The sequence below is a fragment of the Cyanistes caeruleus genome, chromosome 6, assembly GCF_971803275.1.
Source record: "Cyanistes caeruleus chromosome 6, bCyaCae1.hap1.1, whole genome shotgun sequence".
Lineage (NCBI taxonomy): Eukaryota > Metazoa > Chordata > Aves > Passeriformes > Paridae > Cyanistes > Cyanistes caeruleus.
Genome location: NC_141706.1, coordinates 8,466,574 through 8,494,563, shown reverse-complemented (window position 1 = coordinate 8,494,563; position 27,990 = coordinate 8,466,574). Strand labels below are relative to the sequence as shown.

Below are 27,990 nucleotides of genomic sequence, written 5' to 3'. Positions count from 1 at the left end.
TTCTTTCCCCCATCAGTAAAAGGCAGCTGGTCCTGTTCTGTGTTTGGATCTAGCACAGAAGTGGGATCTTTGTCTTGTGCTGAAGGGACAGTGGGTAGAACCTCTAGTAACAAGACAGGCTTGAAATTGTGTGGGAACTGCTGCTCCAGCTGGATCCCTATAAATTCATGGGCCCCGATGAAATTCATCCAAGAATCCTCAAAGAGCTGGTGATGTCATCAAAAAACCTCTCTCAATTTTTTGAGCAGTCTTGGGAATCTGGAGAGGTTCCAGCTGACTGGAAGTTGTTCTAATTCTCAAGAAGGGCAGGAAGGAGAACCCTGGAAGCTACAGGCCTGTTAGTCTCACTTCAGTACCTGGGAAGGTTATGGAGAAGGTGATTCTGGGAGCTATTGAGGAACACCTGGAGGACAACACAGTCATCAATCACAGCCAGCTTCATGAGGGGAAAGTCCTGCTTATCAAACCTGTTTTCCTTTTATGACAAGGCAACCCACTGGGGCAGCCTGACCTTGAGTCTTGGGGGCAGTTCTGGGCACCACAATATAAGAAAGACATGAAACTATAAGAGACTGTCCAAAAGAGGGCAACAAAGATGGTGCAGGCCCCTCAGGAGAAGCTGTTGGAGGAGTGACTGAGGATATTTGGTGTGTTCAGCCTGGAGAAGAAGAGAGTGAGGGGAGATTTCCTTGCAGTCTGCAACTTCCTCACAAGGGGAAGAAGAGGGGCAAACACTGATGTCTTTTCTGTCCTAGTCACAGGAGGTTTGAGTTGGGGGTATTGGAAAAATGTTCCTCACCCAGGGTGTGGTTGGACACTGGAACTGACTCCCCAGAACAGTGGTCACAGCACCAAGTCAGACAGAGCTTAACAAACATCTAAACAATGCTCTTGGGTACATGGTGTGACTCTTGGGGATGGGCTTATGCAGGGCTGAGAGCTGGACTTGATGATCCTCATGGATCCCTTCCAATTCAGCATATTCTGTGATTCTCCTGGATTCTTGCAGCCAAACTTCATAGAATCCTGGAATGGCTTGGGTTGGAAAGGACCTTAAAGCTCATCTTGTTCCATCCCCCCTGCCATGGGCCGGGGCACCTACCACTAGACTGGATAGCTCCAACCTGACCTTGAACACTTCCAGGGACTGGACAGGTGAGTGTGGTTTGGGTCTAAGGAATTTAGAATGGGTAGAAAGGTGATTCATCATCTCTGGTGACTGGAACTTCTGGTGGATACCAGCTCCCATGGGACTGTGCCCTACCAGTGAGATTCCACTCAATTCACTGGTGTGATAAGGCCAAACACAGCATTTGTAGAGCTGAAAATATCTGAAATGCTCAAAAAATTGACACAACAGGTGGGGTTTTGCACTGTGGTTGCTCTGTGGAGTCCCCAAAGTCCTGTGGCTTACTCAAGGTGAGATCATCTCCTCTGTGTAATTGCCTCTAAACTCAAAAGCTCAGAGAAGAGATAACAACCTGCTTTGGGCTTTGTCACTCTCCCGGGGCTCCAAGAGCCTCTAAATCCCCAAATTACATGGAAAAAGGTCTTTGCTGACAGTGATATATTTTTAAACTCACCTGAAGAGCACCTTAATATCCACCTTGAAGAGCATCAGAAGGCAAGCAGGGAGAGCGTGGAGATGTAGGGGAGGATCATCCTGGAGGACCACGAGCAAGGACAGCGCATGCCGAGCCACCCATCTCCTGTCATTTTCCCTTTCAAAGAGGAAACAACTTCAGTCTTCATCTCAGCTCCTACCTGGAGGCTCCTGTGCTCCAGTTCCTTATTGTACTCTGGGCTTAGCACCAAATCCAGGTGATCTGCACCTGCAGGTGTGTGGTGAGAACACCCCATCGCAACGCTCGCTCTGGGTACTTCTCACTGAACGCAAAGGGCTCCTGGATGAGGACTGGCAGCTTTCCTGTAAGGAACACTTACGGATTTTACTATTGCTGATATAAGACACATCCAAAAGGTGATTTTTAATTTTTTTTTTCCCAAAAAAAGAAATATTTTCAGGAGGAGATTGCTCAGCTTTGGGTGTTGCGTATTTTTGTTTGAAGACTGCAGGAACAGGGTAAAGAGCTGGGAAAATCTTTTAGGGCAAAACCAGCTGAATCAGGAGGGAGGGTAGACTTCATTGTCAGGAAGTTTTGGATGCCCCTTCTCTGTAAACCAGACGACACTGAATGGGGGCTTGGAACAAGCTGGTCTGGTAGAAGGTGTCCCTGCCCATGGCAGGGGGTGCAATGAGATGGTCTTCAAGATCCCTTCCAACCCAAACCCTTCCAGATTCTATGAAGAAGACAGACAAAGCAGGTGGTTGGCAGGATAAGGATGAATAATCAATAATCTGCTGTGTTTTACAGCTTTTATTTGGTTTCTCCATGTTTCAGGTTGTGCAGGATAATTTCAAAGTCCCAGACTGAACACACACAGGGGGATTAAACGCAGCACCAAGGTAAAGCTCCTCAGGGCTGTGTAACCTACAGCTTCTCCCTACCCATGCCATGATTTCCACCCAGCACTGTCTAATCAATCTGTGCCTAAACTCTCATTTTAGATTTTGTAGGATTGTCTCCAAGCAGATCCCACTGCAAAAAGGGTTTTCCAGCTGGAAGAAACCTCCAGCAAGGAGTTCACACAGACAACACTCTTTGAAGGAATGCTGGGAAGCAATTGCACCCAAGCAACTGAGTTCAGCTTGGTGGGATTCACCGAGAACCCAGCAACTCAGGTCACCCTCTTCCTGCTGTTCCTGCTCACCTACCTTGTCACCATCCTGGGGAACTTGGGGATGATCACCTTGATCAGAGCCAGCCCCCTGCTCCATTCCCCCATGTATTATTTCCTGGGCAACCTGGCTTTTGTGAACCTCTGCTCTTCTACCATCATCACCCCCAGGATGTTGTTTGGGGTTTTTTTGGGGAAGAAGAGAATGGCCTATGCTGGGTGCCTGGCTCAGGTGTTCACTTCTGCCCTGTTTCTGGTCACTGAGTGCTTCCTACTGGCTGTGATGGCCTATGACCGATACGTGGCCATTTGCCAACCCCTGCTCTACCCCCTTGTCATGTCCCCAGAGCGCTGCTCCCAGCTGGTGACCTGGTCCTACCTCCTGGGGCTGACCAATGGCATAGGACAAACTATCGGCATGTCCAGCTTGTTCTTCTGCGGCTCCAGCACCATCAATCTGTTCTTCTGTGACATTTCCCTGCTGATCTTGCTCTCCACGTCTGACACCACCCTCAGCCTTGCCATCCTGAGGACTGCTTCATCTTTGCTTGGTGTTCCCAGCATCCTGGTGGTCCTGGCATCCTATGTGGCCATCATCCCCACCATCCTGAGCATCAGCTCAGCCGAGGGCAAGCACAAAGCCTTCTCCACCTGTGCCTCCCACCTCACCATTGTCAGCATCTTCTATGGGGCGTTGATTTTCATGTACTTAATCCCCAGGTCAGATACCTCCAGGGGAGGAGAAAAATGGGTTGCTGTGCTCTACACTGTGGTGACCCCCATGCTGAACCCCTGGATCTACAGCCTGAGGAACAAAGAGGTGAAGGAGGCTTGGAGGAGACTCAGGAAAACAAAACGATCTTGGATTTTGACTTTGTTTAACTTTGTTAAAGCAAAGTTTTAACTTTGTGGCCAGCCACAATGGAGATGTGGGTGCTACCCTGGGAATTTTGTGAAATATGTCAGAGGGACATTTTTGGCACACTCTGCACTTTGATTTAGATGATGTGCTGGCTGATTTAATATCAGCTGAAAATAGTAATTTCACTCCAATTTTGATGTTTGGATGAGGCGTGGAGCAACCTGGTCTAGTGGAAGGTGTCCTTGCCCACAGCAGGAGTTGGAACTGAATCAGCCTTGAGGGTCCTTCCAACCCAAACCATTCCAGAATTCTGAGATATATTTGGTCTTAATGTTTTGGTGCACAAGCATTGCATATGTGAAAAAACCCCAAAACCTCCAATCAGAGCATTATCTCATCCTGTCTCAGGTCCGTGGTAAAATCCAGAATGATGGAACTCTCCTAGAGACATGGAATAACTTGGGATGGAAGAGAAGCTGCTCAGTTGGGTTGGATCAAGGTAGTTTGCTGATTTATTGATGACACACAACTCACAGGCACTTAGGATCAATGAGCTGAGTCCTTTGTTCCCTTTGTTCCTTTATTATTAGTAGATGTTTAGAATAGAGACTCAACAAGGTAGAGGCCTTGTCAAGCCTCTAAAGGGGGGAATGATGCCTTAAGTTTTAGCTTTCATATTTTTCAGATTCTGTACTGCGTAAGTATATAACTCAGAACTTCATATAAAGTGTTAGCAACTTCTCCTCACAGTTCAGTTAGACAAAACAATCCTTTTCCAGCCCAAGAACCAAGGACACCGTAACAGCTTCAGGCCCAAAAAGTGCAAACAACAGCGAATTGAGGAGAGCAGTCTGGGAGGATGGCACTTCATTACCTGAAGCTGTATTTTGACAATTAACCCCAATATGTAAATGGACCAAAACCTACAAAAAGTGTGAAAACTCGTGACCCAGCATCCATCTTGGGCATAGCCTCTGCTGGGCTCCTGTACTGCCCAAGGTGTATCCTTTGAAGGCCTTTAATAAATACCTACTTTATTCTTTGTCTAGTCTCTGTTCTAGGTAGCCTCTCAAGGCATCGCCAGAGCTTCCTGTTAATTCCCTGATTATTATTTAGTCTGCCTGCCTGGATCAATCCCCCTGAGCTGTTTATGCTCCTGTTCCTTTCTTACCAGCTGTGCTGACCCCACCATGGCAGGGACCCCAGAGGTCTCCAACTCACACATCTCCAGGTGTGGAATCAATGTCCTCAAGCTGCACCAGGGGAGGTTTAGGTTGGATAGAGGGAAAATCCCTCCATGGAAAGGGCTGTCCAGCCCTGGATCAGGCTTCCCAGGGCAATGGTGGAGTCCCTATCCCTGGGGGGATTTAAAAGGCGTGTGGAAGTGACACTTGGAGACATGGATTAGTGGTGATGTTGGCACTGCTGTGGGAATGGGCAGACTTGATGATCCTAGAGGACTTTTCCAACCTAACCAATTCCATGACTCTGTGATCAAGACCAGGAACTGGGACCTCTGTGTAACTCCTTCTGTTCTCCCACTCATCTGTTCCTCCCTGCCACCCTCAGGACATTGCTTGATTTAAGTGCAGAAAAGATTGTACGTTTTTTGTTTAAACAGGACTATAGATTATTTTTAATGTTTTATTTAAAACATTAATTAATTATTAAATTAATAATTATTAATTTAATAAAACATGATGACATTTAAAACATAAGCTCCAGAGCAACTGGGGCCTTACAACCATTGTTTGGCAATAAAATACTGAATATTTTTTTAAAAATTGAAAAATATTCAATATTTGAATAATAGTTTGAGAAACTATTCAATGACTTTGTCCATCCAGTCTTGCCTTGACCATTTAAGCAGGAACATGAGCCCTTAGTGAATTAAACACTGAGCCTGTGGCCAAGGCACTGTCACTGTGCACATTGTGGCTTCGTGCTGGAGCTGCTGCTCTCAAAACCAAAAGATTTTGGCTTATTGTGGAAGTGGGGATTGGGTAAAGGAGGGTGAACTGTGTCCAGCATCTCTGTGAACAGCATCTGACCATGAGAGGAGAGGGAGCCACTGTGTGGGAAGGAGATGGAATGTCCAGCATTGATGTTTGCTTCTGATGGACGCACCCCCCCTCAGGGGTCATCTTGTGTCCCTGCCCATGGCATGGCATTGGACTGAGATGAGTTTTAAGGTCCCTTCCAACCCCAGCCCTTCCAGGATGCTCTGGCTGACACAGTTTACTCCTGGTGAATCTCCTGAACCCATTTTGAAGCACACATTGCAAAATGGCTTTTCAAAATGAGCTTTTCTGGTCAAAAATGGGCAGATGGGAACAAGAAGAACTTGGAAAAGGGAAAATGCTGAGTGTTGCCCATGGGTAATAATTGTCTCAGACACCAGGACAGGCTGGAGAGCAGCTGTGGAGGTTGTGGTGGCCACCAAGATTGAGATGAGCCATCGATACCTCCTGGGTGCAAGAACACACACCAGCAGGTGGAGAAAAACATTGACTGAGAGCTGGAGGGACAGGGAAGGAAAAGTTTCTTTGGGACGGTGAGAGGGGAAGAGAAATACAGAATTAGAGAAGAATTTAAAAATATTTCCAATATAAGCCTTTAGCAAAAATTCTTGTTTTGGTCTTTCCTCTTGACAGCGTTGTGTTCACAAATGGCATCGCCCAGGCTCTGCCTGCATCAATTCCGATGTGCTGTGGGCATCCCATCCCTAAAACTCCAGGGAGAAACCTCGGGATGGATCCCAGGGCCTCTGGGGAAGGCCCGTTCTGTGTTCAGGTGCCTAAGAGACCCTGTGGTAATTGGTCGCGTGGGGAAGGGGTAAAACTTAAATATTCCAGCCACGTTAGAGGGTGGAAGCAGAAAACTTCCTGGTTTTGGCCAGACTGATGTAGCTTGTGGACTTCAGCTCAAGGAACTGTGAGTATCTTATTAATCAGAAACGCTGAAATTTTAACTGGTTTTGAGACAGTTTTTTTCCAGGTGGGGAAAATTGTCCTTCCCAGGTGTTTGCAGAAGCAGGAGCCTCTCCATGAAGGTTTTCATGGAATATAATAACAAATAAGTCCAGGAAATTGAGAAGGTCCTTCCTGATGGCAAAACATGTATTCCAGTACATCTGAACCTTCAATCTTAACTCAAATTTTGGATGAATATTCCTCATATCAGCAGAATTAGGAGACACACTCTGGGAAAGCTGACTGAAGGGTCAATCAGAGCCTAAAAATCTTAAATTCAGCTCATCATTATTACCAGAAAATGTAAAAATAAATTGCAGCAGGAAAGTTCCGGCAGAGTTTTTCTTTCATCCTGATTGGTAATTGCAGCACTTCTCCAAACCCTGGGCTGTCTCTCAATCCCTGAATCTCCATTTCTTACACCAGTTCTTTTTAATTCCCTGTGATTCAAGGAAATTATATATTCCAAGAGATACATTTAAATGTATGTAATTACATATAATATATAAAATAAAATTATATCTATTAGGAAAATATTTCTATGTATTAAATAAGTATATCTATAACTGCATATATAAAATAAACATCTATATTTATTTATATATTAAAATGTTAATATATTTAATTAGAGAGAGAGAGAGAGAGAGAGAGAGAGAGTGTGATAAATAAATCCTCAAGCTGCCATTTAACTTCCCAAAACTAATTGAGTTGTTTTAACTAATAACATTTATTTACCAGTGCAAGTCTCCTCCTTAAGGATCTGCTTCCAAAGTCATCCATTCCCAAGGGAAATTTCTTCCTCCAGGGCTGGGCAATGACAAATCCCCTGGTTCTCCTGTGAATGAAGACTACACACAGCAGGTTTTTTAGTCAAGTTTTGATGCTCTTTGTGAGGATAAATTATTCCTGTCTTCCACACTAATACTGGAAGAAATCTGGGTTCATTTCTCCCTGAAATTTTGGTCTGGGAGGTAAAATCTGGTCAAGCAAAAAAGGCCCCGAGATGTGAGGAAATAGGTGAGTTTTATCCAAAATTAGGCTGAAGGAGTTATTTGTTGCAAGGAAAGGAGCTTGTTCTCACAATAAATAATCATCCAGCCTCAGGGCCTCTGAGGTGAAACCCAGGAATTTATCATGGAATCCATGGTTTGGGTTGGAAGGGACCTTATGGATCCTCCAGTGATGGTCCACAGGCAGGGACACCCTGCACTAGCCCAGGTTATTCCAAGCTCTGTTCAACCTGGCCTTGAAGATCATTCATTTCATAGTAGCACTACCTGGATTATTTCCTAAATTATATATATTTATTTCTATTTATTTGAACTGCATTATCAGCATCTTACTCCCCCCATGGCACCACAACCATTTTGGTCCCTACAGGCTTTTAAAACCCTTTTCTTCCTCAACTTCACACTTCTCACAGGAATGAGTATCACAATATTTAGAGTTTTTTTAATACAAATATCCTGCTCCGACCTGAATTTCAATTTCATGGGAAGGAAGGACAGAAATTTGTTTTATTTTCATTTGTTCTGACTCTCCTAAAGAAAATTTTAAAGATGTCCTGATCTCTCAACAGTGCTTTCTCTCTTTTGGATCTTCTAAACCAGATTTAGAAGGTTTGGGATTTTTTTGGGGTGTTTTTTGTTGTTTTCAGTTCGTTTATAAAATTCATAATTACTTCTAAAGTCAGGATAAATTACTGGGGTTAATGTTTTGAATCTGATTAGTAACAACCCCCTAAACCTCTTTGAGAGGTGGAATAAACCTTCTACTGTGCAAAGTGATTTACCAAACCAAATTAGTGGCTAAACCAGACTAAAACCATTAGAAACAAACTCAATAGTGAACTTTGATGACCTTTGAACATGTACTTTGAACAATGTATTTTGAACAAACAGTAAATTCTGCAGTTCCTGCATCTCCAGGCTGTGCTTGCTGATAAAAATACAAGCATTTTTAACATGTTTGTGCAGAAAACAGGGATATCCTGACTCTGCATCTCGGCTTTCCTGCAGCACCTGCGTTAGGATGGCAGCCAAAGGGAATGGAACACCCAGTGCTCACTTTGTCCTTTTGGGATTCTCAGAGCAGGGCAACACCCAGGTTGTCCTCTTCGTGGTGTTCCTGGTGATCTATGTCATCACCCTGCTGGGGAATGTGGGGCTGCTGGTGTTGATCCGGCTGGTTGCCCAGCTCCACACCCCCATGTACTTCTTCCTGACCAGCCTGGCCTTCCTCGACCTCTGCTACTCCTCCTGCATCACTCCCAGGCTGCTCCAGGATCTCCTGGATCAGGACAAGGTCATTTCTCATGCCGCGTGCCTCACCCAGTTCTATTTCTACGTGGCCTTCGCCACCACCGAGTGCTACCTGCTGGCTGCCATGGCCTATGACCGCTACGTGGCCATCTGCCGCCCCCTGCTCTACTCCCTCTCCATGTCCCGAGGGATCTGTGTGCTCCTGGTGGGTGGCTCGTGCCTGGCTGGGGTCACCAATGCCACCCTGCACACGGGCCTGGCCCTTGGGCTGAGCTTCTGCGGCCCCAACGTCATCGACCACTTCTACTGCGAGGGGCCCCCACTCTTCGCCCTCTCCTGCACGGACACCACGCCCAACGAGCTGGGGATGTTCATCATGGTGGGCTTCAACCTGGCTGCCACCATCCTGGCCATCCTCCTCTCCTACGGCTTCATCCTGGCCGCCGTCCTGGGCACGCGCTCGGCCGTGGGGAAGCGCAAAGCCTTCTCCACCTGCGCGTCCCACCTGGCTGTTGTGGTGCTCTTCTACGGATCCCTCGTGTCCATGTACTCCCGGCACAGCTCCAGGAGCTCCCGGGAGCGAGACAAGGTGGCCTCTGTGTTCTACACCATGGTGACACCCATGCTGAACCCCTTCATCTACAGCCTCAGGAACCAGGAGGTGAAGGCCGCGCTCTGGAGACTGATGGGGAGGAAACATTCAGCTGAAAAATAGTATTTCCTATTTTATTTGTGCTTGCTGCTTGGTATTTTAATTTCAGGAATTTAAGCCCTTCTTGACCACTTGTAGAGCTTGAGGACCAGGGACTCTTCATCTGTTCTGATTACAGTTACCTGGGACCATTTCCTCCTTTTAGGGGAATAAAAAGAGAAACTTTTCTCCATATGCCTGATTCTGACACTCTTTGGGTGTTCAGGCATCAGGATATCCCAGATAATGTAAAAATAAAATGCAGCAGGAGAGTTTCTAAAGCGTTCTCCCTTCTTCCCAATTAGCAGTTGCAGCACTTCTTCAAATCCCAAGCTGTTTCCCAGTCCCTGAATCTCCATTTCTTACACCAGTTCTTTGTATTTCTCTGTGATGCCAAGAAGCCAATTATATATTTCAAGGACAAATTTGTATATATTTACAATTATAAATATTTAAAGAAAAATATATAAATAAATTCTATAAACTTTCTTTATATACATAAAGAAATACATATATTAAGATCTTTATACATATAAATTTATATATATATAATTACATATATAAATATATATATAAAGAAGTGGGACACAAACCCTCCGGCTTCCACTGAACTTCCTGAAACTGATGGTGTTTACTTATCAGTGCAAGTCTCCTGCTGAAGGAGCTGCTTCCAAAGTCATCCATTCCAAAGGGAATTTCTGGTGTGCCGCCACAGGGTGGGCAGTGACCCAACTCAAGGCCCAAGCTTGCTCCAAGAGCAGTGAGACCCCTCATCTGGCATCTCTTATGGATCACGGTGGAATTACAACTGCTGCTTCCTATCCTGGAATTTTGTCCTTATTTTGGTTTTATTATTTAACAGGTTTTGCTTAGTTTTGAGCAATTGTGCAATTTCCCCTCTAAAACAAACCATGAGACACAGAGGAAGGAAAAACAAACTGGAAGGAAAAAGTGAAAATGAGCACAGAAGGAGTGGCAGGAATGCTGACTAGGAGCAAATATGGGGTAAAAACAGTTAAAGAATCCCAGAATCATTTAGGTTGGAAAAGCCCTCTACAATCATGGAGCCCAACTGTTAAGCCAGCTCTTCTAAGACCAGCACTAACCCATGTCTAAGCTCAGTCTGTAGAGGTGAGACCTGAGAGCCCCTTCCAGAGCCTAAAGGGGCTCCTGGAGAGCTGCAGAGGGACTCTGGGAAAGGGTCTGGAGTGGCAGGACAACAGGGAATGGCTTTACACCAACAGAGCATTTAGATTGGATATGGGAAGAAATTCTTCCCTGGGAGGGTGGAGAGGCCCTTCACCAGTCACCCAGAGCAGCTGTGGCTGTCCCATCCCTGGAGAAGTTCCAGGCCAGATTGGATGGGGTTTGGAGAAGCCTGGGATACTGGAAGGTGTCCCTGACCATGGCAAGGGGTGGCACTGGGTGAGCTTTAAAGTCTCTTAACACAGTCCATGAAAACACATTGATCCTCTAGCTTTTTGACTCCAGGGCCTGGACCTGACAAACAAAGCAGCTGGAGAAGTTCACTTTGTCTTTAACGAGGAAGAAAGTTTCCTCCTTGTTTTCCTTTGTTAATTAGTCTCTCATGGCTCGTTAAGAAGAATGAAAGAACTTGTTGAAAAGCCCTCTGAGAAGTTCCATGATGATGATTAAGAAACTTTCCTGGCAAAGCCCAGAAGATCTTGTTAAGCTGGTGATCCCTTGAAGGGCGGTTGGTCTCCAAGGGATCACTTCTTGCTCTAGGAATGGGAGCAGCATCCCTTGAGGCAAAAATAGCTGTAAGCACCTGTGTGGTGGGACCTTGGAGCTCAAACCAGCTTGTGGGCTTTCTCAGTTCTTCATTTAAACTTGAAAATCATAAACTGAACGAGAGTGAGTTTACACTCGATATAGAAAAGAAATCCTTCCCTGTGAGGGTGGTGAGGCCCTGGCACAGGATGCCCAGAGAAGCTGTGGCTGCCCCATCTCTGGAAGTGTTGAAGGCCATGTTGGACAGGGCTTCAGGTGTCCCTACCCATGGCAAGGGGTTGGAACAGGATGAGCTTTAAAGTCCCTTCCCACACAACTTTGATACCAGAAGTCTGTGTCTTGCCAAGACCTTTATCATTTAATTATATCAATTCCAACTTCTTCATCCAGGTCCAAATCCACCTTCCCCACTTCCCCAAGCCTAAAGCAGCTCTTCTCCTGCTGTTTTTCTCCAGAGAAGAAGGACACTGTTCATCTTCCATTTACTTCTCAAATGGAAGTGAATCCTCATGTAACTCCTCAGAACACAGCGCCTACACAACACAACACCAAAGGGAAAAGTTTTCTGCTTCCACCTTTCTCTGCCACAGCCAAGGCTTATCCCTCTGCAGAGTCAGAACTCATCCCACCCCTAAAAGTGTCAACAGGTGAGGGACAAACAAAATGAGGGGTGTGGAGAAGAGGAGGAAGAGGGGGAAGTGTCTGCTGAGCTTATCCAGACCACCTGAACTGTGAAACGAAGTTGCAGGATTGCACTAAGTTTGCCCTCAAAACCAGCAAATATTATTTTGAATTTGTTAGGATAGGTAAAAATTAGGAGTTTTTTTCCATTATTAGTGCCTGTCAGGAAAAGATGAAAGATTGCTGGTCTCTCCCCAGTGTTGTGGCCATGATTGAGCCATAATTTGGAGAACCATTGTTTTTGGCTTTTTTAGGGCCCTTTCCAGACCCAAACAGATCCCAACTGTGAATAAATCAGGTGCTGAGAATTATTTCACCTACAGAGACCAAGTCATGTGCTTAAAGCTTGGATGAAATGCACCTGTTAGGTTTTCATTATGTATTTTGGCACTTGGACACTTGCATTCCCCTTGGTATTTCCCCTTATTTCAAGGTGTATTTTGAGAACCTGACTCACATCAGCTTTTTATCCCTCTAAGTCAGAAAAAAAATGCATTTTTAAAGCCTTTTATCTTACTCATTTATCAAATTTAAAAATCCTCATATTCTTCCCAAATGCTCCCTTCCACCAGCTCTAATAAATAACTCACAGGTAACAATGAGGAATTTTATTGGAGTTTAGGGATAAGGACAATAATCTTGCAAGAAAAATACATATTGATCAGTGCAAAATAAGTGATAAACCAATAAAACTGTGATTTACTCTTCCTGAGAGAAAGAGAGGTTTATAATTGCCTAGAATAATTCTGGTTGAGTTCTTCCAACAGCCTCGTGGCTGCAAAGGGAATTCAAGTTTGAGGCTCCCGCTCCTGTTTCTTCCCAAGGAAGATGTGGTTGTTGAGGTCTGTTTCTCCAGGATAAATATCGTAATTGAGTTTTGTGAAGAACTGTGGAAGAACCTACATAAAATTGTGAGGATCAGGGAAAAATCCAAATAAATTAATTTTATTTTTTTTATTCTTGCTTTAGAGGAACAGTTATGGAGTGGCAGGACAACAGGGAATGGCTTTAAGCTGAGAGAAGGTTTAGACGGGATTCTGGGAAGAAATTCTTCCCTGTGAGGGTGGTGAGGCCCTGGCACAGGCTGCCCAGAGAAGCTGTGGCTGCTCCATCCCCAGAGGTGTTCCAGGCCAGATTGGCTGGGGTTTGGAGCAGCCTGGGATACTGGAAGATATCCCCACCCATGGCATGTCGGACAAGACAATCTTTAAGGTCCCTTCCAACCTAAAACATTCCAGGATTCCCTGATGCCATTAGCTGCACCTCTCTGATGCCGGCAGAGGTTTATCCTCCTCCTGCACTTCCCCAGTGCTACCTTCACCTCCTTGTTCCTCAGGCTGTAGATGAAAGGGTTGAGCATGGGGCTGACCACGGTGTAGAAGACAGAGGCCACCTTGTCCCGGCTGCCGTGCCGGGACGCCGGCTGCAAGTACATGAAGAACAGGGTGCCGTAGAACACGGACACGGACACCAAGTGGGAGGCGCAGGTGTGGAAGGCTCTGGCCCTGCTGGGCGCCGAGCGCATCCCCAGGACGGTGTGGAGGATGCGGCCGTAGGAGAGCAGGATGACCACGCTGGTGCCCAGCCCATTGGCGGTGGCCAGGGCGAAGATGGCGACCTCGCTGCGGCGGGTGTCGGAGCACAGCAGCCTCAGCACGGGGCTGGCGTCGCAGAAGAAGTGGTCAATGTGGTGGGGCCCACAGAAGGAGCCCCCAAACGTGCAGCCGGTGTAGACGAGGGCGCTGAGGGAGGCCACGAGGTAGGACCAGGCCACCAGCTGCCAGCAGGCCCGGGGGGACACGACCATGACATAGCTCAGGGGGTGGCAGACGGCCACCAGCCGGTCGTAGGCCATGGCGGCCAGGAGGTGACACTCGGCCGTGACAAAGAGAGCGAAGAGGTGGAATTGTGTCACGCAGCCAGCCCAGGAAATGGTTTTATTCCCAAATAACAGATCCGTGAGCATTTTGGGGGAGATGATGGAGGAATAGCAGATGTCGGCCAGGGAAAAGTGGGTGAGGAAGAAGTACATAGGGGTGTGGAGGCTGGGAGCCACCCAAACCAAGACTATCAGCCCGATGTTCCCTGCCAAAGTTACAATGTAAATCAAGAGAAAGAGCCCAAAAAGAGGAGCCTGTTCCCAGGGAGTGTCTGTAATTCCCAGGAGGATGAATTTGGGCTGTGTGTGGTTTCCTCCCATGGCTGGGTGTTACCTGCTGAGGCAAAGGGAAGAAATACATCAGACTTGTAAAATCCAGAATTTTTCTTCTGGGCCATATTTAATTCAAATCAATCACCATTTTAATTGCATTTAATTAATAATTTAATTAATTAAATAATTTAATTGCATTTCATTTAATTTTGTACATTCCATATTTTTTCCAAACATAAATTCCATACTTTTTATTTATCAACTAAAATGCTTAGAAAAGAACACAGAGCTTGAAGAAACACAAATGGCAAATTTGCTTTTTTGTGCTTGGATACCTAAAATTATGGATTTATTCTGGCACATGTTAATTAAGAATGAAGAAAAGAATCAGATATTTATTCCCTTTTGGTTTGAAAGAAATCTGTTTCAGAAGACACCTTGGAGGAATCTCATCAGAGATAATGTAAACCTGGAGTGGGAGAAAGTCCCAGTGCCAGTGAAATCCCAGATTACACCACATTAAGAACATTTTTCCTTGTCTTTTAATTATTAATCCAGTCCATTGAACTGTTACATTACATATCACTCACACTGGATAAAAATCACAGGGATAAATTTATGTTTTATATCTTTCTGAGCTCCAGCAGGCTGAAACATCCAAAAACCATGTGAATTAAGATAAAACTTACGTGGAATGGGAATGAATTATAAAACAATCCAAGTCCAGAGGCTGATTTGATAACAACTGCATTCTGCTGACAATTCTTTATAATTAAATAGGACCTGTCCTTACCACTTCCATAAATCTGTTTATCTTGCTTTAGCTGACTAAGGAAAACAAAAACTGATCTGCAGAAGCCATTATTCCCATCTATTATAAAAAACAAATATTTTTGGGAGGCTGTTTTCCAACACAGCCCCCCCAAAAAAGAGGATATCAGGACATGAAGAAAGAAGTCAACTTCTTTCTCTTGGATTTACAGCTCCTCCTGTGCCCTCGTTGTGGTGGTGGGAGCCAAGGGTTTATCCCAAATGCGGCAGAGAACACCCAGGATGATGTGGAGATGGATGTGCTCCCCTGACTCTGAGCCTGTGGGTGACAGGGCTGTAAATATGTTCCCTCTGCTCTCCTGGGACAAAACCCTCAGAGCTCCTCATGGCACAGCAAATGAAGAAAGGAGAGGGAAAAGAAAGGATAGAACGTAATTCTGAAATCCATTGTGCTTCAGGGATCTCAAATCTATCGTGTGGATGAGCCACCAGCTGGTCAGAGGGTCCCCAAGAGGCTCTGGAGCTGCTGATGTCCCTCTGTGCACCCCAGACAGCCCAGTTTTCCTTCAAGGATGGAATTACCCTCATTGAGGTACCTGCAGCCCAGATGTCCACACCTGAGCTGGTAACTCTGGGCACTTTCAGACAGTGATTAATTGTCCCAGAGTGAACTAATTTGCATTAATCACCTCATCTGGGGGCTCCATCCACACCTTGACCCTCAAACTCTATTTAAGCTCAGCCCAAAGAGGTTGTGGCCCTCTGGAGTTACAAGTCTGGGCTGCCAGTTTAATAACAAGTGCACATTGTTTTTGCACTTAATTGGATTCCTTAAATCTGCAGCTTGTCTTGATCCACCAGCCCTGACCAAGGATTGAGTTGGTTTTCAGATGTTTCAGCCTGCTGGAGCTCATAAAGGTACAAAACATTCATTTATCAATGTGAACTATATCCAGGGTGAATCATATATAAGAGTTTGATGGACAGGATTCATAATTAAAATAAATAATGGATAAATTACAAAATATAGAATTTAGTGCATCCTTGGACCTGCCTCATTGTCACCAGCTCACCTGGTGGTTTGGAGTCTTGGCCCAGAGAACGTCTTGGCCTGGAAAAAATCTGGTTCTGATTTATGAAGCAAGCTGGAAGATAGAAAAAGAAGGTTTTTGGGGAAGTCAGTGGTGATTTTGTGTAATACAGTCCTGGAAAAAGATAAAACAAATCTGATTTTGGCCAGAGAAATGGAGCAGAAATGCTCATGAAAGCAAAAATTGCAATTTTGTGATAAACAGTTCAAAGGTTTATACTCAATTTCCTGATAATTATTTAACTTCTTTTACAAGCTTACAAAAACAGCTTACAAGCTGATTTGCCTTCCTGGTTCTTTTCTAAGTATTAGAAGTTTCTCATGGAAATAATTAGATTTCCTGGTTTTATTTATTATTTTGAGAAAAGAAGGGGTGTTTGAAGTTGTGCCTGGGGGACTGGGAATAAAGCAGGAACTAATGAGAGTCAGTGGTGAAATTTTGGTACAGAAACTCACCAAATTCCAACACTGATGTTCAAATGTTGTTGTTTGCGGAGCAACACCAAACCAAAACATCAGCACGAGCTGGGTGATCTTTAGGGCTCCTTCCAACCCAAACCATTCCAAGATTCTGTGACCCTGCACGCGTCCCCTTTGGACATGGCACGTCCTCTTCCAGCCTGCCTGGAGTCTCTTGATCCCACTAATTCCACCTAAGATAGGATGTGCTTAATGTTATTGATATCTGTTATTGATATGTTATTGATAGCTGACAGATAAATCCCATCTGTGGATCCAAACTGTACTTTGTGGGCAGCTGAGATATTCCTGGGAATACCTGGAGCAGAATTAGAAGGTTTAATGGAGTCTGGACCATGTTCTGACAGGTGGGTCCTGTACAGACCTCCCAGTGCAAAGCCAGGAGTAGCCTGGATGCATTTTGGGCACATTCTTTACCTGGAGGCTTGGCTCAGCCCTCACCCCCTGTAATCCCAGCTGGCTGCTCCAGGGATCCATCCAGGACAGCCTGAGCTGTTTGCAGTGGACACCTGGAGCAAAGCCACCCACTGACCCTGGAGTAAAGTTATATTCACTATAAAAAATAAATCATATTTCTGTTAAAGGATGTTTTGCTGATAGAGAGGGTTCCTCAAAGAAACTTCTGATCCCGATGCTCCTCTGGTGAGGTAGGAATTGGATTTTTATCTTTAATCCTTTTATTCTGATATGTTGTACTATCAGGGACAGGGAATTCTGTCTGGTTCTTTTTTCCCTCCCTCATGCCAGGGCTCTCATCCAGACCTTGTTTTCAGCTGGAAACGAAGTAGGATTCGTGGAGGTTTGTGAGAGAGAAGAAAATCCAGTAATATGTGGGTGTTGGTGCATACATTTAACCCAAGAATGTTTTTGGATTTTTTATATAAATATATGGGATAGTATACATTTGATATTGGAATTTATCATATATTTATATATAATTTATATTTACAATACTTATATTTATATAATGTTTGTATAATATTACTATATATTATTAATATAATATTTATATTTTTAAATATTTATATATTTATAATTTGGGATCAGAAAGGACAGACATCTAGGAGATCCCTGGCCCTGGGATGGTTAAGTTATATATTTATATCCATATATATTTATGGATATGGGACTTGGAGCACTCTGGGCTAGTGTAAGGTGGCCCTGCCCACACGAGTGAGGTGGAACTGGATGATCCTTAAGGTCCCTCCCATCCCAAACCATTCCGGGATTGTGTGAAAGGTGTCAGGATCCCCTGTATAAAGGTTATGTGGGCTTAATAAATGAGATGTTTCAGGCTTCTGTGATTCCTGGGCTGGATCAGGGAGGCAGCTCCCATGAAAAGTTCCTTCTAGGAAAGATGGAAAGACAACATCTAACTGGATTAATTTGCAGTTTGGAGATAATGAGATATCACCCATAAGCCAAGTCAATAAATTAATTAACAAATAGCTCCAGATTTGAAAACAGGGTAATTTCCAGGTTCAATTGAACCAGTCACATTTTCCCTGTCCTTTTTCCACTCCCAATTTCTGCCTTTCAAAAACTTCAAACAAAGCTCTAATTAGTTTTCCACTTTATGCCCCTGGTGGTTTGCTAACAGTGGAGTTTATATCCAGAGATTTGCACTTTGGCAGTGGGGAGAAGGGACTGAAAAATAACAAAGCAAAGCAAGAAAAAACCTGAACAACCCGAAATAAAAAATGAAGGGTAATAATTATTTTTAAAGTTCCTTCTTTAGGCAAGAAATATCTCCTGACAGAAATTGCAGCTCCCTCATTTCACCACACTCTGGATAAAAACTTGGTGCTGGCAAGGATGACAAATCAACCTGGTTTTTGTTGTTAAAAAAACCCTTTCTTTGTAAAAAGTTTAATTTCTTCTAGTTATGAATGAATTTAATTCTGTTTTCACATGAACAACTTTTTTTTGCTCCTTTAGTGCACCATGTTGCTCCATTGTCAATCCCAAGGGATGTTAAAGTAAACTTAAAATCCTTCGAAGGTATGAAATAGAGAACTGGAAGGGGAGTAAGGTTAAAAATATCCTCAGAATTTCTTGTAGGACACCACCATTCATTGGACATTGAATGTCCCATTCAAGGGAACATGATCTCCTTTTTATTTTACATAAAACCTCCTTTTTTTTCCTACAGGCCCTGGGTAGCAAAGTGTCTTGTTCCTGCTCAGAAAACTCAGAAGCAGCAATAAATAAAACAATAGCATCATGTGCCTGATCCCACCTGGGTATTTTATTTTCCAAGCATCATTTCCTGAGCTGGTTGAAAATATTGGGTGTTTGAAGTTCTCCTCACATTTGGAAACAATGCTTTAAACTGCACTTTATTTTTGTCTTAGGACAATTTTCAGCTGATGCTTCAGGTTGTCTGAATCCTTCAGGTGGAGTTAGATGGGTTAGGGGGAAGGAATTCTTCCCTGAGAGGGTGGTGAGGCCATGAAATGGAGTTCCCAGAGAAGCTGTGGCTGCCCCATCCCTGGAAGTGTCCAAAGCCAGGCTGGACGGGGTCTGGAGCAGCCTGGGCTGATGGAAGGTGTCCCTGCCCATGGAATGGGATGATCCATAGGGCTCCTTCCAACCCAAACCATTCCATAATACAGATGTTGTGAGAAAGTCCCAGGGGGATGGTTTTAGGATATATTGAACAATTGAAGGCAATGTTTTTGAGCTGTTATGGTTTAAATAACAACTTCTGCTGCCATTAATTTTCAAATCGTCATATCTTGATGTCATCTCTTGACTTGGCAGTGGAGGATCCTGGGACCCCTCAGGGCTTTGGCTGCCCCTCGCTTGGTGTGACAGCTCCCTGGAAGGTAAGATGTTATTCCCTGACTTGTTTTGTCCCTGGCCCTGTGAATCCTCCGCAGGGCAAAGCCCTGGAAACATGGGTGTTACATGGGAGAAGCCCTGGTGTAACTCTCCAGCTGGAGCTGGGAGCAGCTGGAAGTATAAAAACTGCTTCAACTGGACCTGCGAGCAAAGAGGAGCAAGACCCCACCTTCAGGTAGGTTTAGATGGAATACTGGGAATTAATTCCTTCCTGGGAAGGTGGTGAGGCACTGGCAGAGGTTTCCCAGAGAAGCTGTGGCTGCCCCTGCCCTGCAAGTGTTTAAGGCCAAGGTTGGATGGGGTGATCTTGGCTGATACTAGGGCAGCTCGGTGGAAGATCTTCCACTGCTTTGCCAAAGATTTTATGGAATTTGGGTGCCACAATGGAGATCCTCAGCACAGGAGGACAAGGATGAACACTCCATTAGTTATTTCACACCAACCACCTGCTTCTCAGCAGGAATAAAATATAACCTATGGATTTTAATTGAATTTACTTTCATTCCAGGTGTCTGATCCATCACACAAAGCAAAGTTGGTTGGTTGAGTAAGGAAAAGTGAAGCTGGACTTTAGTTAAGCAAGAAGTCGAGGTCAATTCTCTGATGGAAGCAGATGGATTCTGCCTCTGGGGGGAAATCCAGCCCCAAAAATGTTTGACTTTCCTTATTTTAATACTTCTGTCATCTTCACGAGGGTAATGAAAAGCAGCTCTAAATCCTCCTTAATAACTGCAGGAGACCATGGAACACCTGAAAGGAGACGTCATGTTCTGGGGGTGAACTCAGCCCTTCAACCAAGGCTCATGCAATAATGAGGATTTCCAGGTCTGGATCCATTTTTCAGGAGCCAGCAGTGGCTATCCTTGGTTTACTCTCTGGTGTAACTCCATCAAGCCATGATGATCCAGGAGAAAAATCCATGTTTATTTATCCTATCTGTCGCAGAGTGGGGCTTTAGGAGCTGCTGATCTCCCCCTGGTAAATAGCAAGATGGAGCCTGAATTTATCTCTTACCTCCAAATGAAGCATCATGTCTAAAGCAAAGTGAGGTAAGACAAATCCCAGCTCTTATTCCTACATCAGGTAAAAATACACTAAGTCCCATTTTCCAATGCTTTCACCTATAAAATCTCTTCCTGGGAAATGGGGAGCAGGTATTTATTCCTCAAGTGCTCAGGCTGGATTGGGAGTGGTCAAAAGATGAAAAATAATTTCATTTTCCCAGGAATTATCAGGAAAATCATGGAATTCCATGTGTAAGTGGATTGAAAAGAACTAGGAGGAAGCCTTGCAGCTTATTTGTGATTTATTTATTTTGGTATGGTATTTCCCTTTTTAATGGTTTAAATATGCCCCTGCTTTCAAATATGTGGGCTGAACAGGGATATCCGTGCCAGGAACTTGTAGTTTTTTTTCAAGGAGGATTTACCTTTTATTGACTGAAGGTTTTGTAACTGCCTGACAAAAATTAACATTGTTATCATTATCAGTGGATTTATGTGCATTAAACACTTCCATCTAAAGGCAGAAAGCAGCTGAACTGCATATATAAAATGTTCAGTATGGCTGGAGAGAATGAGATGTTTGTATCTGAATTTATTCTCCTGGGCTTCACCACCCAAGCAGACCTGCAGGTGATGTTATTTTTGTCCTGCTCCTTGCCCTTTACGTGGAAAACATGGGAAATCCAGGAGTCATTGTGTTGATCCGGATCGATCCACACCTCCACGCCCCCATGTACTTCTTCCTTTGCCACTTGTCCCTGCTGGACATCTGCTTCTCCTCTACCATCACCGCCGGAGCCTGAGGGATTTTTTGGCAGAGAAGAAGGTGATTTCCTTCTGCGTCACCCAGCTCTTCTCTTTCACCACCTGGGCCACCACCGAGTGCCACATGCTGGCCACCATGGCCTACAACCTGTGCATGGCCATCTGCAGGCCCCTGCTCTACTCCATGCTCGTGTCCCAGAGCATTTGTGTTGGGACTTTGGCCAGGGCCTACCTGGCTGGAGCGCTCAGCTCCACCCTACACATGGTTTCCCTATCCCACGTCCCGTTCTGCTGCTCCTGCACCATCGAGCGCCGTTTTTTGTGATGGGCCCCCGCTGCTGGCCCTGTCCTGCTCCGACACCCACGCCAGCGAGGCCGTGGTGGCCACCATGGTGGGGTTCAGTGTGCTGAGCACCACAGCCTTCATCCCGGTGTCCTACTCGTCCGTCCCCTCTGCTGTCCTGCGGATCCACTCGGCAGCGGGGTGGCTCAAGGCTTTGTCCACCTGCACCTCCCACCTGGCCTCCATCGCTCTGTACCACGGCAGCTCCATCCCCACATAGCTGCAGCCCGTCTCCAGCCACTCCCTGGAGCAGGACAAGTTCATCTCCCTGGTGTATTCCCTCACCGTCCCCATGCTGAGCCCGTTCGTCTGCAGCCTCAGGAACGCAGACCTGAGGAATGCCGTGAGGAAAGCAAAAAGTAGGATCCTCACTGCCTGGTCCATCCGTGGCTCCCGGTGAGCTGGAAGGAGAGGACAACCCTGCTGTGTTAGATTTTGGCCCCTCAGGGAGAGGGGATGCATATCAGACCCTCAGGATTCCAGGGTTGTAATCCAGACTCATCTTCCAAGCCATTGGTGCCGTGATGTCCCTGCAGCAGCACTGCAGGGAAGGGATGAGACATTTCCTGGCATTGTCAGGAGCGCAGGAACGCACAAGGAACGTGGCAGAGCAGAGCCTGGGTGGGAGATGAGGCACCACTCCTGTGCTGCAGGACAGGAGCTGGGGAGATTCCAACCCTTCGAGGGCCTGCCCTGACCTCCCTTGATTTTTCCCCCTTTTTTGGGGGATGTCCATGTGGAAAGGAAGCCCCAAGCTGCTGGTGAGGACACTTGGATTTGTTTTGTGCCTTTTCTGGGGGAGAGGAAAAAGGCAGATGGGGGAATCCAGGGGGTGATGGTGTCATTTGGGGCACACCAATGTCTGCAGAGGGGGCAGCAGGTGAGTGAGGGATGAGGGGGGTCAGGCGGGGTCCCCCCAAAACCCAAGGGAGGTTATAGCCCAAAAAATGCCTGAAAATTCTTGAGGGGTTTGTGTGCAAAATACTTAAAACGGCAAAGATTTGAATTTATATATATATAGAGAGAAATAACCTTAATTTATATAAAACTTGATTTTAAAATAATCCCCCCCTATCTGCTGTGCTACAGTCAGGATTTTAGACTGTAAGAAATTCTGAATATGGATCTGTAGGACTTGGAAAATACAAATGCAGTGTTTGTGTACATAAATGAAACAATAAAGGAGTTGAAAAGACAAGATGATCTGAATGAAGGAACTGGAAACGACTCTGTGTACTCAGAATTTTCCTGTCTCCTCCCGCTGGAACACCCGAAATCCGTGATCTGGGGTGGGATTGAAATTGGGATTTATTGGCACGCCTGAAAACGCTGCGCATGCGCGGTGGCTGCTACACCCTCAGTGCTGCCGCCGTGTGGGGACACCCGGTACTGCAGCTCCGGGCACCGGCACCGGGACATGGAGCTGGACCGGGACATGGAGCTGGACCGGGACATGGAACTGGACCGGGACATGGAACTGGACCGAGATGTGGAGCTGGTCCGGCACCGGGACGTGAAGATGGACCGGGACCACTACTGGGATCGGCCGTGCGGGGCCCGGGGCGTCGCTCCGGGGCGGATTCTGTAGAGGGCAAAATGAACATTTTGGGAGTAAAATCTGAGTTAATGTGAGGGGGAGAGGATGAGTGTTCTGAGGTAAAAGCGAGGCAATCTGTAGTGGAGGTGGGGAAAGGCCCAGAAGGGATAAAATGGATTGTAAAATCCGTGTGTGAAATCAGAGCTGTTCCAGCAGCTTTCCTTCCCAGTGCTCCCCAGGTGTTTTCCTTGTTTTCTGGTTTTCAGGAGGGAACACATTTTGGGATAACAGCCTTTGAGAGTTCCAGGTTTTCCTAAACTGTGCAGAGACGTCAGGATCTGGAGGCATTCCCGTTTCCCTGAAGGAGGATGCCCTGGGCAATGTCCTTACGTGGGATTTGGCTGCTGTGTCCCAGTGTCCCAGGATGAGTCGTGGTGGGCTCAGATCCTGTGTTGCTCCTTGCACCACCCTCAATCCTCAGACTCTGGGAGTTCCTGAGGTCTCTTTTTGTACCCCCCCAGCAGGGTCAGACCCAATGGGCCCTCCAAGTAGAGGATTTCTCTCTTACCTCCCTCCAAGTGAGTTTCTATCTTGCTCCCTTTGAAACTGAAGTCCTGTTTCAAAAGTAGAATTGATTTCTTGAGAAAAAATGCTCCACAAAAACCATTTTTTATCCTTTGTTTCTCAAATTTCCACTCCTGTTTATTTCTCTTGTTTCAACAATAATGAATGTCACAGAAATAACAATGGGAAAGGGGAATAAATGGAATGTGACTGAAAATGCTGATTTTTGTAATTTAGGCAGGAACCAGTCAGTGTTCCAAACTTTCAGGCCACAGCAATACGAGCACAGCCACAGGAAACCCCAGGAACTGCTGAGTTCAGCCCAGGACACCTTCCACTATTCCAGGGTGCTCCAAGTCCTGTCCAGCCTGGCCTTGGACACTTCCAGGGATGGAGCAGCCACGATTTCTGTGGGTTTATGGGCACAGGAGGAAATTTCCAGCAGGAACTGAGACGTTTCCTTTGCTCTGTCCAGCCCCAGCAGGGCTCTGGGAGGCAGAGGACGTGGGAACAGGAGCTTTGCCCAGTGCCTCGGGGGAGTCTCTGATGTCCCAAAACCCAGCAGAGCAAACACTTGTGGTTTAACATCCCATTAAAAGGAGATGCCAAGCCAGGAACAGGAATGAGCTGCGGAGCAGGGATGGTACCAGGCACAGGGGTGACCATCCAGAGGGTCCCACCAGTCCATCCCTGCTGCCCAGGATTGGGATGAGCACGCTGGTGATGTCCCTGTGTTTGCTCTGCAGGATGAGGAAGCCAGCCCTGGTGAGGAGGAGGATGAGGAGGTGTGGGAGGATGGACACAGCGGCCACCAAAGGCTGGGCAAGGCACAGGTCCAGGTAGGAGACACTGCCTAAGGAACTGTCCCTTAGTCAACCTTGAGCTTCTGTGTATTTTTTTCTGTCTGACTTGTCACAGGCTAATGTAAATTTTACATTTCCATGAAATTTAACTAAAATCCCAGGCAGCTGTTCCCTGAAATCACGTTAAAAGAAGATTCCCCTACACAGACACATTTATGCAGCATTTTATTAGGAATCCTGGCTGGCCATTGGATTTGAGCTACCTTAGACTTGGAAAGAAGACCCTGTTTTAGAAGCTTCCAGCAAATTACTGAAGTTCTCCAGCCTGTCAGTAACAGCTTCCCATCCTGGGAAACTGGGCAGGGACCCCACTGAGATCCTTCTGGACTGGGCAGAGTTTTTTTTTGTGGAGAGATGCTCCAGCAGCACTTGGTAGTGAGTGCTGGGGCTTAATCCAGAGGAACAGATAAATCCACAATCACTGCAGGGCCCTTTCCAGCACTGAATTCCCAGCTAAGGGGAGGGGAGCCTGTGAAATTGCCCCTTTCCAGCACAGCAGGTGCTTTGTGCCAGTGCCTGGAGCCTGGGACTGATCCTGACTGACTCTGGAGTCCCTGAAGTGCTGGATTATGGAAAACAGCCAAGGCAAAGGATCAACCTCTGCTGTCACCCGCTGGTTTTGGCAGGGAACAGCAACTGGCAGTGGGTGTGTTTGGGGAGAGGAGCCACTGCTTCCCTTCCCAGCGAGGTCTGGGAAAGGCAGCCCAGAGGATGAGGCTTGGGAAGGAGCTGAGAAGTGGCTCAGATCTGCCTTAAATTCCTGGAATGGTCTGGGTTGGAAGGAACCTTACCGATGATCCTGTTCCCACCCCCTGCCATGGTCAGGGACATCTTCCTGGGCTGTCCATGGAATTTGGTCTGTCCCAGGCTGGCAGGGACAGTTTGACTCCTTGAGCACAGTCAGGGGCAAGTCTGGGCTCTCCATGGGAAGAAGTCTGGGAGCTGCATTTCCAGAGCTGGGAGGCTCCATGCCTGGAAATGTTTCCAGTTCTGCTATTTGTTTTTTTTTCCAAAAGTGGGCGTTACATTTCTTGCCTGAGTGAGGTGGTTTCCCCTGGATTGTTGGGATTGCACACGGGGTGTTTAAGGGCTCTGTTCTCTCTTTCTCCTGAATGGAAGAGTGAGGAAATGAGGACGCTTCCAGCTGTCACAGACGTGTGGGAACATCCCAGTTCCAGTGAAGAGTGTGGTGCCCAGCTTGTGGTGTGCACCCTGAGATGGCCTTTCCTGTTGTTTATTCCTTGGAGCCTGTTGGAGTGCTGGCCTGGGTTTGGGAGGAGCCAAGTGTCCTGGAGCTGTGAGGCTTTTCCTGTCAAAAATCCATGATGGGGATGTTTTTCCTGGCTGTCCCAAGGGGAAGGAACAGTTTTGGAGTCTTTGCAGCCAGAGGCTGGGGATGCATCCCCTGAAAACCTGTTCAGGATTGTTCATCTGACTCTGCCTGCAGCTTCCAGGGACCCCTCCTGGTATCCAACACCTGCCTTTTGAGCCAGGAATTCCAGATCCAGTCAGTCACATTCTGTCTTAACTGTCCCAGTGGTGGGGTGTGAGGGAGAAGAAAGAGGGGTAGGGGGTGGCATTTGAGACATTCCTGACTGGAATTGAAGCTGAGAGGTCATTTCAGAGCTCTGAGGCCACAAGTTCAGTCTTGAATGGCATCCCCAGGGAATGCTGAGGGACCCTGTGCCTGTGGCACTCGGCAACAGAGCCCTGATGGGGAGCAAAAAGAGGAGGGGGGAAATTCTGGGTTAGTGGGAGGATGTTTCTGGAACAGAATTGTGATAGGGGCTGATCATAACCATGGAATCACGGGCTGGTTTGGCTTGGAAGGAACCACAAAGATCATTTACACTCTGTTGTCTGATTCCACAGCAAAGAACATCCCAAACTGCCTCCTCACCCTCATGGACAGCACAAATGTCTTCCATAGCTCTTGTCTGGGAATGGCAATGGCTGGTGGGAACTCTGGCACGAGCACCTGGAGACCAGGTAAGAACAGAAATGGGATCATTCCAGCTGCTGCTGGAGGTGGTTTACCCTTTTCAGGATGTTCCTCTGATTGATGTTTTCACAGGAATTTTCTTGGGCACATTTGAGGGTTAATTCCAAGAATTTTGAAATAGTTGAAAAACATAGGAGAAAAACTGTGAACCTGATCCATTAACTCAGATTTAGCCCCCAAATTTTCCCTGCACGCCCTCTACTCATCACCTCATTTTTTCCTCAATGTGTTCATTCTCTACTCTTGAGATTTTGTCAAGTTTTGCCTCAAAAAAAATTTTCCTTACTTCTCTACTACTGAGTACCTCATCTGTACTCCAAAATATTAATTCTGTCCCCTACAGATTACATTGAGTTTTACCCCCAGGATTCTCCTTCCTGTACAATATTGATTAACTCTTTTTCTACCCCAAAAATGGGCACTCTCTCCCCTAAACATCACCTCAGCTTTCCCTTCAGAAATGCCACCTCACTCCTCTGGACATCCCCTCATATCTTCCTACACAAACAGTTCTTGTGACCCATCCCAATTACTCCATGTTTTCAGCTAAAAATGTCACCTCTGTCCCCTCTAAGTTATCCCAGATTTTCCCAGTTAGGAGCTGCAAGGAGTTCAGGCAGGGCAAATGACAGCAGGGAACAGCTGTAAATTCAAAGGCAGAAAGAGATTTACCAGCAAAGGGGAAAGGTTTCAGAAAACATTTCTGCAATTAATTAATTCATAATTATTTCCAGTGTCCCAGTGAGAACACAAACTCACAGCCAGGGAGGGAGGGAGGGAGGAAGGAAGAAAGAAAAAGGTAAGAGGAAAGGAAGGAGAAAGGGGAGGGAAGGGAAAAGGGGAGGGGAGAGAGGGAGAGGAAATTTCTTCTCCTTCCACGTTATTTCAAGTTCTCAGACCCATTTTGACTTTGGCTGGGTGAATCCCGAGCGGTGGGCATGTGTCATGTCATTCATGCTGATGTGAGTGATGCTTCCTGGGGGAAATCAGCTGATTTCCAAAGTTCACTGCCTGCCCCATGCCTGATCTGCACAGGAGAAAACCTCTTCCATGAAGGGATTTTGCTCCATCTGATCCCCTCTGCCCAGGCTGGGGCAGCACAGGCAGATGCAGCTCTCAGCTCCCCCGGCTCCAAACACAGCTCTGGCTCCTTTGCAAACTGCCTCTGCCATGGGGTTTGCTCCAGGAGAAGTCAAGGAAAGGCTCATGGTGGGATGGAGATTATCACAAAGGGAAGGAAAGGATAAATAAGAGCCTTTGGGATGTGCTGGGCTGAACTGGGATGGGGACATTCATTCCCTGCAGTGCAAATGCACAGCAACCTCCAACACAAAGCAAACACTGTCAGGTGGGGTCTGAAAGCACCACTTGGGCAAACTTCACTGTCATTCTTCTCTCCAGGGACTTCTGCAATCCAACTCTGAAGCTGACAAGCCCCAAAGCTCTGTCTGCTCTGGAACAAAAGGATACTCCTAGGGATGAGGCACATTCCCAGCAAACACTCCCAACAGGGCACAGAGGCACAACTGGAGCTTGTGTGTGGGGCTGGCAAGGGCTGCCAGGAGGATGCAGCCCCAGGTGGGGTGGCAGTGGCAGTGACAGCAGCAAATTCCCACG

At 46.3% G+C, this 27,990-nt stretch overlaps 3 protein-coding genes, 1 long non-coding RNA gene and 1 pseudogene across 7 annotated transcripts; 4 read left to right on the top strand and 1 right to left on the bottom strand.

The window, feature by feature from the left end:
• The first annotated feature begins 259 nt into the window (after positions 1 to 259).
• On the top strand, positions 260 to 4,640 carry LOC111930597 (olfactory receptor 5J3-like). Of its 2 annotated transcripts, XR_015288672.1 has the most exons (3): positions 2,397 to 2,467; positions 2,570 to 4,084; positions 4,381 to 4,640. XR_015288672.1 is itself a non-coding variant. In XM_023928689.2 (2 exons), the coding sequence occupies exon 2, from the start codon at positions 2,672 to 2,674 to the stop codon at positions 3,641 to 3,643; it is 972 nt and encodes a 323-aa protein (XP_023784457.2). In that variant the 5' UTR covers positions 260 to 2,467; positions 2,570 to 2,671; the 3' UTR covers positions 3,644 to 4,640. The 2 variants fall into 2 exon arrangements, 1 of the variants encoding a protein (XP_023784457.2); XM_023928689.2 differs by having other exon boundaries at positions 260 to 2,467; positions 2,570 to 4,640.
• A 3,934-nt stretch (positions 4,641 to 8,574) lies between these two features.
• LOC111930596 (olfactory receptor 5AR1-like) lies at positions 8,575 to 9,762 on the top strand. Its single transcript, XM_023928688.2, has one exon. It carries the CDS (start codon positions 8,605 to 8,607, stop codon positions 9,547 to 9,549), a length of 945 nt encoding a protein of 314 aa, XP_023784456.1. The 5' UTR covers positions 8,575 to 8,604; the 3' UTR covers positions 9,550 to 9,762.
• Positions 9,763 to 12,818: 3,056 nt separating this feature from the next.
• Positions 12,819 to 15,496, bottom strand: LOC111930392 (olfactory receptor 8J2-like). 2 transcript variants are annotated; one of them, XM_023928416.2, is made up of 2 exons: positions 14,800 to 15,496; positions 12,819 to 14,171 (listed from the first exon to the last, which is right to left on the bottom strand). In XM_023928416.2, exon 2 carries the CDS (start codon positions 14,156 to 14,158, stop codon positions 13,166 to 13,168), a length of 993 nt encoding a protein of 330 aa, XP_023784184.1. In that variant the 5' UTR covers positions 14,159 to 14,171; positions 14,800 to 15,496; the 3' UTR covers positions 12,819 to 13,165. The 2 variants fall into 2 exon arrangements, with proteins under 2 accessions (XP_023784184.1, XP_086748119.1); XM_086891993.1 differs by having other exon boundaries at positions 12,819 to 14,174; positions 14,800 to 15,486.
• A 135-nt stretch (positions 15,497 to 15,631) lies between these two features.
• Positions 15,632 to 25,853, top strand: LOC147652411 (uncharacterized). 2 transcript variants are annotated; one of them, XR_015287727.1, is made up of 11 exons: positions 15,645 to 15,799; positions 16,681 to 16,798; positions 17,036 to 17,098; positions 17,499 to 17,536; positions 18,390 to 18,452; positions 18,604 to 18,694; positions 19,215 to 19,279; positions 19,804 to 19,868; positions 20,031 to 20,120; positions 20,241 to 20,344; positions 24,255 to 25,853. It is a non-coding gene; the product is annotated as an uncharacterized LOC147652411 (long non-coding RNA). The 2 variants fall into 2 exon arrangements; XR_015287726.1 differs by lacking the exon at positions 18,604 to 18,694 and having other exon boundaries at positions 15,632 to 15,799.
• Positions 20,813 to 21,869, top strand: LOC111930595 (olfactory receptor 5AR1-like; annotated as a pseudogene).
• Positions 25,854 to 27,990: the final 2,137 nt, after the last annotated feature.

Bases quoted from the DNA above. Each gene is read 5' to 3' on its own strand.
- LOC111930392 (XM_023928416.2), bottom strand. From the start codon at position 14,158: ATGGGAGGAAACCACACACAGCCCAAATTCATCCTCCTGGGAATTACA.
- LOC111930596 (XM_023928688.2), top strand. From the start codon at position 8,605: ATGGCAGCCAAAGGGAATGGAACACCCAGTGCTCACTTTGTCCTTTTG.
- LOC111930597 (XM_023928689.2), top strand. From the start codon at position 2,672: ATGCTGGGAAGCAATTGCACCCAAGCAACTGAGTTCAGCTTGGTGGGA.